This window comes from Aplysia californica, unplaced genomic scaffold, assembly GCF_000002075.1.
Source record: "Aplysia californica isolate F4 #8 unplaced genomic scaffold, AplCal3.0 scaffold00643, whole genome shotgun sequence".
In the NCBI taxonomy this organism is placed as follows: domain Eukaryota; kingdom Metazoa; phylum Mollusca; class Gastropoda; order Aplysiida; family Aplysiidae; genus Aplysia; species Aplysia californica.
This window is the reverse complement of record NW_004797913.1, coordinates 308,178-321,545: the sequence shown is the minus strand read 5'-3', so window position 1 is coordinate 321,545 and position 13,368 is coordinate 308,178. Positions and strand designations below refer to the sequence as shown.

Sequence of the window (13,368 nt, the reverse complement as noted above, 5' to 3'; positions counted from 1 at the left end):
CAGTTTCTTTGGACTTTCCCCAAAATATGACGGCAAAGTGTTTAAGAGTAATCCCTTTCCCCAAAAAAACCAAAAGTTTCTTCAAACAGATTTTTTAGGAGAAAAAAAACAACTAAAAATAAAACTAAGTGTTGAGCTGATTGTATGCTCACCTGAGGGTAATAGAGACTTTGGTGTCCAGCCTGCATGAAGGACGGGTGGTGGATGGGCATGGCCCCGTACTGGTGTTGTATCAGGGCAGCCTGGCTCTGGGTCTGAGGGCTGATGGGGGTCGGCGGGGCTCCGGCCGCTGCTCCCTGCTGGGCGTGGGCAATCTTGCGCTGCTGCGTCTCCTCCTGGGACGGGAAGTAGCCCGAGGCAGCATGGGTGCCCGATGACTTGATGCAGCACTGTCGGGGGAAAAAACCAAAACACAATGTAACAATACAGTTACATACAAGACTAAGCTGAGGAGAGCTTACGAAGAAATATGTTCTGTTTGTTTTAATAGAGGTTTTATGGCGCTCGCAACTGCATAAGACAAGCGTCAAGGGGTGGATTTCAACAGAGAAGCCCTTACAGGGAATCAGGCTTACTCTACTCACCTCTCTAGCTTCAACAGCACAAAGTCTGCTTCGACAATCAAGGCACCACGGAAATAGCCGCTCACAAGAGGGTGACAAACATACAAAAGTAGAGGAAATGGACGATAGTAAGGATTAGGAAAGAAAAAGCAGCAGTTCCCTGTTGCAGTTCAGGCACAGTTATGACATGATATTGATGAATCAGCCCATTTACAATTATAATTCTACTGTGCATAAGAACTCGAGATGTTAATGCCCCCTCTTTGGGAATAGCCTAAAGACACTTCCGTCAGTAGCACCACCCCGGGGGTGTCTGTTGACCAACACATAATGTTACAATACAGTAACGTACAAGACTAAGCTGAAAAGAGCTTACGAAAAAATATGTCCACACAATATCTCACTTAGTGCTGGGAAAGAGTACTCAGTATTGTTTATTCGTTTGTTGTAAAGGTAACAACTGGCTATAAACAAAAATATTGAATTTTGCAGACTCCATGAAAATGCACTTGCACGGACTCAAAACTTATGGAACCATATGTCTCATACTTTCTTTTTAGTTTAGTTTTTAGTAAGAGTTTTACGGCACATGCAACACAATAAGGTAATACAAGTTCCAAAGATTAGAAACGTTACAAGAGAATAACAAACACACAAAAAAAGAAGACAGATTTTTTATAGGAAAGAAGGAGCAAACCACACCAGAGCACCCGCCAACCACTCACATACTTTCTTTTATCAAGACTAGTCCCCTAACAACTTCCAACTAAATAATCGTACTAAAACCCAAGTTTCTCAGAACATGCTACCAGGCATCAAAAACAACCTATAAATAAGAAAAAGGAGCACAGTTCTAAGTAACTTACCCCAATGGTGTAACCATTCAGCTGGGCCTTAGATCCATGCAGTTTGAAAAACGCATCAAGACAGTGGGCCTCATTCTCAAAGCTGACATACCAGTTCGAAACATTATTCTGAACCATGATGTTTTCAATATGCATGGCCACTGGACAGTCATTGTCCCTGAGAACACTCTTCACATCCTGAAAAAAAAAAGGGAAAAGATGAAGACAGTTAGGTAATCCATTTATCAACAAGATACTCAAGTAAATCATTTACCAACAAGATAGTAAATTAACTCATTCCATAACAAGACATTTAAGTAACTATTTCGCAAAAACAGACCTACTTGCGTTTCAGGTATGCAATAGCTGATTAGTGTCGACTGGTAAGTTATAAACCAGCCTTAACAGTCTTTTTTATACAAAACTTTACATAGTTTGACATCATCTAAAATACACATTTTTGTTGGACAACTTTTAAAACCAACAATTCAGTGCTTATGGCCAAAACTCAATTTATCTTCATATCAAACAATTTCTAAATACAACTAGCTCTAAGGCCTAAAAACAAACAATAACCAAAAAAAATGTTTTTCTTTAAATTATAAAATCTACCCCCCCAATCCCATTTTGAACAAGCTAGACCTTGTACATGGATCTGAGGTCACAGAGCAGGGTTGAAGCTATGTCTTAACCCTATCCGTACGTCATGTTTTACTATCGTATCCATACGCCGTGTGGAACTCTGTGCCACCACTTTCCAAAAAGGAAATTTACTCATAAATCCAATCCGTGCGCTTTGCATTGCAGTCTGTCAAAATGACTTTTTGAGAAATACTGAAAGTTTCAAAGAGATCTTCCTACTAGAAGTATTCTAAAATGTGAAGAATACAACGCCGGGGGTACAAAATAACCCCAGGGCGTACGGATAGGGTTAAAGGAACAGGAAAACTTGGCGGTGGTCATTCCATGAAGGCATAGAGAGTCACACACTATTTTTACCCGGTACCATGCAACTTGTGGCAGGATTTACTTACATCCTCGGTGGCTCGAGGGGGCAAACCCCGCAGGGTCAAGGTCTTCCTTGTCTGAGTAACACGCACACGACTCTTCTTCTCATTCAGTTCTAAAACAGAAGAAGCTGTAAGAAAGAAAGAAAAAAAAAACACTTTTCAGTTAGTTTTAGTAAAGAGTTTTACCGCACTTGCAACACAATAAGGTTATATAAGTGCCGCAGAATAGATTATGTGTTACAAGACAGTTACATTCACAAAAAAGGAGGGGAGATATGGGCGACAGATGCTTGACAGGAAAGAAGGAGCAAACCACACCAGAGAACCTGCCAACCACCTACACTTTTCATGTCACACACTTATTAACATGCTTTGTGAAGTGGGCCAATATGCTTATTTCATAAAAAGATGGAATCCAGCTTGCTCAAACAGCAAGATGGGTCAAGGAACTGCTATTCTTAATCAGTAATGTATTCAACTAAGAACTGTAACTGACAAAAAGATAACATGCAAAACAGAAAACTGCACCTTGGAAACAGAAAGTTCACTTTCCATCACATTCCCCAAACAAACTGCCCCATCCTGTAAAGTGTCTTCAGCTCTTGACTCACTTTTTGTTTTAGTAAGAGTTTTACGACACTTGCAGCACAATAAAGTCATATAAAGGTCGAAGATTAGAGGTGTTACAAGAGAATAAAAAACATAGAAAAGAAGGAGGAGAGATCAGGACGAAAGATGTTCGATAGGAAAGAAGGAGCAGACCACACCAGAGCACCCCCCCAACCACCCACTGACTCACATCTATATTGGCCTTTTTCCTAAAACAGTAAACCCTTTCAACGGTCAATACAATAAACAAAAACAGTAATTTTTAAATCTTTGAAAACTTTATATACAGTTTCATGCGTACAAGACAAGACAAGACAAGACAAAACAGCCTCTTACATTTGATGGCCTGGATCATTTGTCCCTTTCCGTCTTTGCAAATCTGTCTCATTCTGTTGAAGCCAGCAATGACATTCAATGACACATATTTGTCCTTATCCATGTTCTGGTTCAGGTACTTGTCATTGGGCAAGTTCTCTCTGAAAAAAGAAGAAAAACCGGTTTAATTGATCATACAATTAGAATGAGTCACCCCATAAAACAGAAAGCTGAAAAGATTTGCTTTCACTAACAAGCGAACTGTGTTTTCAAGAAAAGTGTGCTGGAAAAGTACCAAAGTCAACTAAATACAGTCGAAGTCTAAGCCAGCCATCATCCATTGATGTAAAAAAGTGGCTGTCTTAGGCAGGGCTGATCAAAATGAAAAAAACACACCATTCTCCTCTGCTGTCCCGACCGGAGGCGGTTGCAGGCTTACCTCCCCCCCCCCCCCCCCCACCCCCCAGGGGAGATGGAAGAGAGATATGGAGGACGACAAATGTTTGCAAACCACACCAGAGCACCCGCCAACCACCCACTTGGCATGTTCTGTTTTAGAAAAAATTTTACAGCACTTGCAACACAATGGGGTCGTATAGGTGCCGAAGAAGGTGTTACAAGAGAGTAAAAAACACCAAAGAAAGGAGGAGATATAAGAATGATAAGTGTTTGATAGGAAAAAAAGGGCAGACCACACCAGAGCATCCCAAAACTACCCACATTTGGCAGGTTCAACTGTATTACAGTATTTTAATGACAAACATTACTTATACACAACACTTCAACATTAGGGAAGAGGTGACAAAATAATGCAACAAGGAAAAAGTGGGGATTTTAAAAGTTTTAATAAGAGTTTTACAGCACTTGCAACACAAGAAGGTCATATAAGTGCCGAATATTGAGGTGTTACAAGAGAGTAACATTAACAAAAAACGAGGAGGAGAGGGAAGGACGATGTTTGAAAGGAAAGGGGGAGCACACCACACCAAAGCACCCGCCAACCACCCACGGAAAAAGTGTATTGCCTTAAAAAAGGAAAGACTTACGCTGAAAAGTAATACTCGATCTGTCTCCTGATGGTCAACAGCACTTCCTCTGGATAGTCTTTCTCTGCACAGACAGAAAAGGAAAAAAAAACCACTTGAAAACACGTTTGAATGCATCGTCATTTGGGTTGGGAAATTTGATGCTCTTTAATAGAAGATCATGATGCCAAGTCACAAGTTGTAACTAAGGTCTATCAAAAGCTCCTATTAACATCCTTCCAAAGCAACAGAATAAACACATTTTCTGGTACTGGAGGAAAAACTTTTTGGTTTAGTTTTAGTAGAGGTTTTACGGCGCTCGCAACTGCATAAGGTCATATGAGCGCCAGAAGATTAGGTGTTACAAGAGAGTAACAAACATAAAAAAGAAGAAGGGGAGATAAGGACGATAGATGTTTGAGAGGAAAGAAGAAGCAAACCACACCAGAGTACCCGCCAACCACCCACAGAGAAAAACTAATTGAGAATAAATACTAAATGGTTATGTACACAAACACACAAAAAACAACAGGGTCTTAACAACAGCCCTCTCTAAAACCAAAACTGCCATCAAATTCTCAGGATATTGGCCAAAAAAGAGTCTTACCAATTCCGTCCCATGGTTCATCGTCGTCACTGTCAACAGCTGAGTTATCAAGAGGCGAGTCGCCATCACCGTTAGCAGCTTCTGGCTGGGATGCCGGGTTCTCACTAACCGCAGTCTCACTACTGCCATTTGCATTTCCTGAAAGACAGCAAGACAATTTTACATTAGAAAGCAGCACAATAACTTTTAAATGAACAACAAATACATTTTCTATTGTATAAAGGGGGATCCTGATGTCTTGACATTAAAACTTCCCAAAAAGATTGATCGTATATATATATCTATGTGTGAAAATTGAAAGGCATTTTCGAATAACCATTCCGGTGCTTTGCCTTATAGAAAGGTCAAAGTTTATTGCAGAAGTAAGCTAAAAGACAAGATTGGCATACATGGAAAATGTATGAGAAAGACCACTAAAAAAGGACTGAAATAATGCATAAACAATACACAGCGATTGACGCAAAGCATGAAATAATAATTCTCCAAAACATAATGAAAACAATTTAGTTTTAGTAAATTTTACGGCACTAGCAACACAATAAGGGCATGTAAGTGCCGAAGATTACAGGTGTTACAAGAGAGTAACAAACACAAAAAAGAAGGAGGGGAGATAAAGATGATAGATGTTTGATAGGAAAGAAACAAACCACACCAGAGCACCCACCAACCACCCACTGACAACAATTTGTTTATTGAACAGGGCGCAGGAAGTCAAAAGAAGCAAGGAATTTCTAACCAAGAATTTCCCCTTTGAACAACCCAAGGACCAAGCCCCACACATGACAGGCAAAGAGGGGGGAAAAAGATCAAAACTTTTTTTGTGGATAAAACTAATTTCAATACCAGGGTCTGATATTAACCTGGTTCAATTCAAACAAACAGTGAAGAGGGCCTTTTGAGAAACGAACAATACAAATCATATTGATTCACAGTTTAAATAAATAAAATTTAACGAAGATACTTTTCAAAACACCATACAAGTCTATTCAACATTGTCAGTCCTCAAAAGGAGGCGTCTCGTGATGTTTACAGTGATTCATGGATAAACAAGTGTCAGCAGTTGTGTTATGCTTTAAGCGTGTAACTAGTTTCTTCAAAAATTGTCAACACACGCCTTTAAAAAAACTGTTTTTTAATGAAAGATGATGAAAGAAAACATAAAAGTTAGCCCATGATACTTACGGCACAAGAATCATGGGCTAACTTTTGTGTCTTTTTTTTTCTTCTAGACTTTCATCAAAAACCCACAAATCAACCCCAGCAATGGGTTTCAAAACAAAAGAGGGAAAGTAAACCAAAAAAAAAAAATCCACCAATCTCTTCCAGTGATACAACTAGAGCATGACATAGGTTGATACCGAAGTAACAAATGACAGAGCCAAGTACACACGCACCTTGCGCTAAAGCCACCTGCTGCTGGACGGGGACTGCTGGAACAGCAGACTGCGGCTGGCGAAAAGCACCTGCAGTGTCTTGCATAAGTTGATACGTTCCCTGAAAACAGAACATCAGCCTTACATGAGCATAGCAGTGTCATAATTGGTTTAGTTTTAGTAGAGGTTTTACGGCGCTCGCAACTGCATAAGGTCATATGAGTGCCAGAAGATTAGAGGTGTTACAAGAGAGTAACAAACATTAAAAATAAGAAAGGGAGATAAGGACCATAGATGTTTGATAGCAAAGAAGGAGTAAACCCCACCAGAGCACCCCAAAACTACCCATATAATTGGTTTGAGTTTGGTAAGTGTCTTTCGGTACTCGCAACTGAGCCATTATTGCAATACTGCTACCGCTAAACATGGGGAAACCATCTCATCACATAATAAACTAAATATTTCTTCTCCCTGCCATGTGTACCAGCTCATTGTCACCAAACCAGGACACAAAGCCACCACATACATCTGAACATGACTCTTCCCTAACAACAAGCTTTAGTTTTAGTAAGAGTTTTACGGCACTTGCAACACAATAATGTCATATACCGAAGATTAGAGGTGTTACAACAGAGTTACGAACACAAAAAAGAAGGAGGGGAGATAAGGACGATAAGATGTCGGATAGGACAGAAGAAGCAAACCACACCAGAGCACCCGCCAACCACCCACAAATATGTCTTCTCCCTGCCATGTGTACCAACTCATTGTCACCAAACCAGGACACAAAGCCACCACACACATCTGAAGATGACTCTTCCCAAACAAGCAACAGGAGAAATTTCCATTATGAAATCAGTACATGTCTTATTTTCAAAACGCAAAAATGGGAATATTCTGCACTCATCACGATGTTGCCCCTCTTACCAACCCATATGTTCCAACAGGCAATGTTCATATGATGTCATGAAACTAAATCACAGAAAACGGTTTCCTTTTCAATTTTCTTTTTTCTTTCTTCTCCTCTTTCACAATGCATCCTGTTCCCCTGGAGGCTGCATAGCAAGAGACTCTGACATTACACCAACCTCCCGTAGTACAGAAATAAACAAGATACTTAAACCATTTTACATTTCTTGAAAGAACACCAAAAAAAGCGCCAATTTTTCAAAACGAAAAAAAACCCCACTATCTGCAAAGAAGGTCAAAGTGGTGTACATTGAATAAGTAACTCCCACCTTAACCCTTTACACACTTTTATGCATACAATAAATTCAAACTAGTCCAAGTAGACCTACCACAATTATATGTCAAAAATGTTTTAAGGTCTCTCCAATTAATTTAAGGACTTCGCTTTAATCATTATTTGCAAATCCTGTTCTGAAAGTTCATAGTTTTCTTTAGCATTGGCAAGTTTATGAAGAGCAATAATAGAAAACAGTAGTAAATACCGTATTTTTTAACACAAAAAAAACATACTTTTTCACTCAAACCCTTATAAAAAACGCACTAAATACACATTTTTAGGTTGCAGTTGGCAGATAAGTAAAATTGTTACCCCTCACCCCTAAAAAAAAGTAAGGTCAACCTACGAACTGGTCGCTTTAAAGGACAAGAGGGCAAAACCGGATTTCGAGGGTTTTCAGAAATCTTGACCTACAACCAAAAGTGGGCATTGCTCTACCTATAGGAGAAGTTTGGTTTCATTGGTGTGTATATTTGTTTGGTTATAGAGAAAACTCTCCTTGTCTTTTAAAGAAACTGAACAAGGGGCAAAACTTTACCTTCGATTTTATCAATATATAATTTTTCGGGATAGCCCCCTTGTGCTTAAAAGCGACCAACAAATACTGACATGTACATAAAGAGTAGGACACAAGTCAATCCCTCCCTTCCCTTTCAGAAACCAAAGTTTAAAATAGCCCAACACAACGAAGGAGCACAGCAGACCAAAGACATACCTGCTGTTGGGGCTGAGGGGTGACCCCCACCATTGTGGCAGGCTGACCAGTGGACTGGGAGGCCGTCATCAGTTGTCCCTGGCCCCCTGTAACCAGACCCGCGGTGGCCACTACCCCAGCACTTCCGGTTGCCTGATGGCCACTATCGCTACGAGCGCTGCCTCCGCTTTGCAGAGACACCATGTAACCTGACCCGGGTCCATTAGACACCACATGGACATCACCATTCGTCAGCTGACCTGGAGAGATAAACGGAATTCGATCGTTTACGTCATTTTTGTTCTGAAAATCTGGTACAAAAAAGAATTAATCAAAAACAGAAAAACCTGACATTTCATAAAACAAACGAATCTTCTTTAACGGCCACCTATATTAGACAATCACCAATACAAACGGCCACTAAGGGGGCTTTTGTGGCCTTGAGGTTAAGGTGTTCACCTTTCATTCAAAGGTCCTGGGTTCGAATCAGGGTAGAGACGGAAAATTTTCTTCTCTAAAATTGTCTCCTTTCACCTTTTTTCTAGTAATGGTGAAAAGTATATTAATTTACAGGGGGGGGGGGGGTGTCCTGATTACTGATTAACAAGAAAGACCTGCGGTTGCTGAAACACGCAGCAGAGCATCAAAGACCAAACTTCGAACCGTTGTACACAAATCAGAAACCAAAGTTTTAGTTTTTAGTTTTAGTAGAGGTTTTATGGCACTCAAAACTGCATACGGTCATATGAGCGCCAGAAGATTAGAGGTGTTACGAGAGAGTAACAAACATAAAAAAGAAGAAGGGGAAATAAGGACAATAGATGTTTGATAGGAAAGAAGAAGCAAACCACACCAGAGCTCCCGCCAACCACTCATGAAACCGAAGTTTGCATATTTTATAACATGCATTTAATTGCATGCCTTTGAAAGTTTCAAATGAAGAACATGAAACAAAAATTTTTTATTTGAATGTTAAAGTAGTGCCCCAAAACAGCACATCTTCATGCGTTGTCGATTGACCAGAATGCCCGTTTTCAGTGAGTTCAGAACGTACCTGGGACGGCAGTCTCGGTAGTGGCTGCCTGTGTGGTGTCCCTCTCAGAGGACGGACTCCCCTCGGTCTGGCTGCGGCCCTTGTCTGGTCCGGCTTGGCGAAACACGGGAGCTGCAGGATTCAGGTGGAGATTCTTCTGTTGCTGCTGCTCTTGGGGAGGCTGTGAACCACAACAAAATGACATTTTCAGTCAGCATGTTTGTTTGTTTTTTAGTTTCCGTATGAGTTTTTTAGTTTTAGTAAGAGTTTTACGGCACTTGCAACACAAGGTCGTGTAAGTGCCGAAGATTAGAGGTGTTACAAGAGAGTAACAAACACTAAAAAGGAGGAGGGGAGATAAAGACGATAGATGTTTGATAGGAAAGAAAAGGCAAACCACATCAGAGCACCCGCCAACCACCCACCCATATTTAACCTAAAGGAATACAGATGGGTGCCCTCTGACCACCACCAAAATGACTCCACTGGAAAGAGCTGTAAGAGATGTCAGTGTAGAAGTGTGAGCATGTCTTTTTTTTTTTTTAAGTAAGAGTTTTGTTTGTTTTAGTAAAGTGTTTTACGGCGCTTGCAACTGCATAAGGTCATATGAGCGCGCGGGACACACCTAATATTTTCAGTTGGTAGGAAATTTTGAATTTTGCCAGGGTGGCGGCCGAAGCCTACTCTTATCGATTTTAGACCACCAAGGGATCTTTAACGTGCGCAACTTGCACACGGGCCCTACGAGATTTTTTGGCCCTTGTCCGAGAAGGCTAGGTGTAGATCTTTCCTACCAGAAGATCAGGGGCGTGGCTGAAAGACAGCAGTAAGAAGAAGCGAAGGAGTAGCAGTAGAAAGGCTGCAGAAAGAATCAGGAGCCCAGAGGATGGGCAAAGGAGGTGAGGGGGTGGGGGCAGAAAGAAGAGACGAAAGCAGACGACAGAACATTGCTAGAGAGCAGGAAATGAGGTGAAAGGGACAAATTTAGAGAAGAAAATTTTTTGGTCGCTACCCGGATTCGAACCCGGGACCTTTTGAATGAGAGGCCAACACCTTAACCTCTAGGCCACGAGAGCCCCCTAAGTAAGAGTTTAACGGCACTTGCAACACAATAAGGTCATATATGTGCCGAAGATTAGAGGTGTTACAAGAGAGTAACAAACATAAAAAAGAATGAGAGATAAAGACGTTAGTTTGATAGGGAAGAAGGAGCAAACCCCACCAGAGCACCCACCAACCACCCACGAGCATGTCTTTGAGTGACAAAATTCCTCACAATAAATACCAGCCAAAAGGCCTATAAAATCGTCAGCAGCTCCAGAGAGTACTTTCATCTCTCAGCAAACTGGGTCAACACATTCCATTTCAATTACTCCCGACATAAGAAGCAGTTGTAAACTGCCTCAACAAATACGAGGGAAAACCCATTGTGAAAAGTAATTTTGTAAAAAAAAAAACCCAAAAAAACCTACAAGAGAACAAAGAAATCAGAGAGCATGATTACACCTAAAAACAGAAGCTATTCCCAGAAGCTGGGGAGACGGATCAATGACGAAAAAGGTGGCCATAAGCGAGCAGCAAGTAGGACAGGGCTATTGATTTCTCCACTAGCACATCACTACCAACACAAAGTGCGTCGGGTGGAAACATAACACTCGTCACGTGACTGCTTCGCCATATCATGTGACTCCACTCGGGTTATCACATGCTCGCATACATAGGTCACCTCTACCTTGGGAAAACCCTTTGTTCGCGCTCTAGCCTTTGATCACCAGAATTACACTCACTAAAACTGTGAGAAATAAAGACTATCCCCTTCCCCCTCCAATAAAGAAACGACAACTTAAAGTTTAGTTAAAGGGGGGGGGGACACTTTTGCAAAACAACGAGGTACAAAATGGAAACCTACATTATTAGTTTAGTAGAGGTTTTATAGCGGTCGCAACTACATAAGGTTATAAGTGCGCCAGAAGATAAGGTGTTACGAGAGAGTAACAAACATAAAAAAGAAGGCGACATAAGGATGATATATGTTTGACAGGAAAGAAGAAGCAAACCACACAAGAGCACCCGCCAACCACCCACGTCTTGGACTATTTCGACTGAAGCAGAATGGATTACTGGGATGGGTTCTTTCCACAGTAGTAAAGTACCTGAAGTAGCTCGTCTCTCTGCACGCAGAGAACGCTCGAGTTCGCAGCATAGTAGAAGACGTCTCCTGGGAGCATGTGCAGACTGCCCCTCGCCTGGCCCACCACGACACTACCGCTGCTGATGCCGGCGGGGGAGGTGGAGGGGGAGGTGGTGGTTGTGGAGGTGGTGGCCGGCGGCAGCTCGCCACAGCCCACAGACTCCTTGTCCTCACCATAGGCCAGGCCCGAGTCCAGCTTCCCGCCACACGGCCACCACAGGCCGGCCGCCGGGGGCGAGGTAGGAGGCCACCACCACCAGCGCCACCACGACCACAGCGGCGGAGGGAGGGAGGGACGCCCACGTGGGCCGCTGACCGGACACGCTTGACCGCCCTGTGCCTGTCCACACAACACAGCACCACTCACTGCTTACGACGAGACTGCTTCTCCGGCCGACGACGCAAGGCTACACAACGTCTTTGTTCCTACTGAGGTATCTAGCCTCTGGGTACTCCAAGCACTCTGCACACTCTCTCTCTCTCTCTCTCTCTCTCTCTCTCTCTCTCTCTCTCTCTCTCTCTCTCTCTCTCTCTCTCTCTCTCTCTCTCTCTCTTCAAGTTGTCTGGTCAGGGGCTCGCTCTACACGCACGAAAAGTAATGACTTCAGAACTGATCCACGTCTGAGGGACACACACTACAATGTAATGTAATTCCAACAGTGCTCGCAGTAGAAGTACGGGCATCAATTTCAGCTGAGCACTTTAAATGTCCTTCAAGCAGTGGTCTGCCCGAAGCAATTCATCACATCAGAGTAATAACAAGAATCAAGTCAAAACAGTCGGCACAAAATCCACGAAGTAGACACTATAGAAAAATGTAGCAACCGCTTGAATGAAAGTGCGAGACTTCCGGTAGGCGTGAGAGCATTATACCAAGAATGTCGTAGGACAAAGAAACACCCACTCAGATACAAAATGTTTAAGGAAAACGAGGCGACTGATCGAATAAGACACGCTTACATGGAAAGGGTGAAATAAAACCCCGCTCGTCGGTTCTGAGAACACGCTGAACACACCCCCACCCCCTCCCCGGGCCACAAGACAGACAAACAAAAGAGAGGTACCTACGCGTGGTGAACTTTCGCTGGTTTTTAGTTTTAGTAATAGTTTTCCGGCACTTGCAACACAATAAGGTCATATAAATGCTGAAGATTAGAAGTATAACAAGAGAGTAACAAACACAAAGAAGAAAGAGCGGAGATAGGACGGACGATAGATGTTTGATAGGAAAGAAGGAGCAAACCACACCAGAGCAACCGCCAACCACCCACTTTCGCCAAGAGACATTAAACTATGTTCAGATGGCACATTGGGTGCAGTCTTTCAGACACGATACAAATATCGAATAACAAACGCAGCAACAGGGAGGGGGAAGGGTGGGGAGAGTACCTGTTCAATGTAGACATTGCGCCTCATCAAAATCAACGAAGTCAGCCTTAAGTCAATCCACTACGTTCTGAGCACACACAATCAAAAGGCAAAAGTCTGCACTGAGTTAATCAAGCGGTCCAAATGAGTCATTATCGCACCAAATGTGCAGCAAGTACACAAACGTGACAATCGAAGCTTTGGGGGGTGTTCCCATTCAAATGTCCGTTCTATTCACTCAACAATGTACGGCACGCAGCTGCCATTTACTATAAGGGGGGTCCTTTCGGACCACAGGACATTTTGTTCCAAAGTAGGACTTTACCCACGTTTGACATGACGCGGTAACATACGAAGCATTGAAATTATTATTTGCATGACTAACAACTTTAAATGAAAAGAGCGCAAACAGATTAAAAGAGACAGCGCGTCTATGTCAGAGTTGCTGCTTACATAAATGTCCGTGTAGACTTTCCTACGTACCCCCCC

General features: G+C 42.3%; 1 protein-coding gene across 11 annotated transcripts in view; it reads right to left on the bottom strand.

Moving 5' to 3' along the window:
• The window catches only part of LOC101856923 (trithorax group protein osa), a 60,185-nt gene that overhangs the window by 16,240 nt on the left and 30,577 nt on the right, over positions 1-13,368 (bottom strand). For 9 of the 11 annotated variants that reach the window (XM_035972293.1, XM_035972294.1, XM_035972295.1 and 6 more), the window contains exons 2-11: positions 11,474-12,316; positions 9,342-9,501; positions 8,309-8,547; positions 6,369-6,468; positions 4,975-5,112; positions 4,389-4,452; positions 3,364-3,503; positions 2,443-2,546; positions 1,430-1,606; positions 153-389 (exon numbers count right to left, since the gene is read on the bottom strand). In XM_035972293.1, coding sequence (XP_035828186.1) covers positions 153-389; positions 1,430-1,606; positions 2,443-2,546; positions 3,364-3,503; positions 4,389-4,452; positions 4,975-5,112; positions 6,369-6,468; positions 8,309-8,547; positions 9,342-9,501; positions 11,474-11,548 — 1,434 coding nt within the window. In that variant the 5' untranslated portion in view covers positions 11,549-12,316. The remainder of the gene's footprint in view (positions 1-152; positions 390-1,429; positions 1,607-2,442; positions 2,547-3,363; positions 3,504-4,388; positions 4,453-4,974; positions 5,113-6,368; positions 6,469-8,308; positions 8,548-9,341; positions 9,502-11,473; positions 12,317-13,368) is intronic. The other 2 variants (XM_035972301.1, XM_035972302.1) reach the window with 1 other exon arrangement.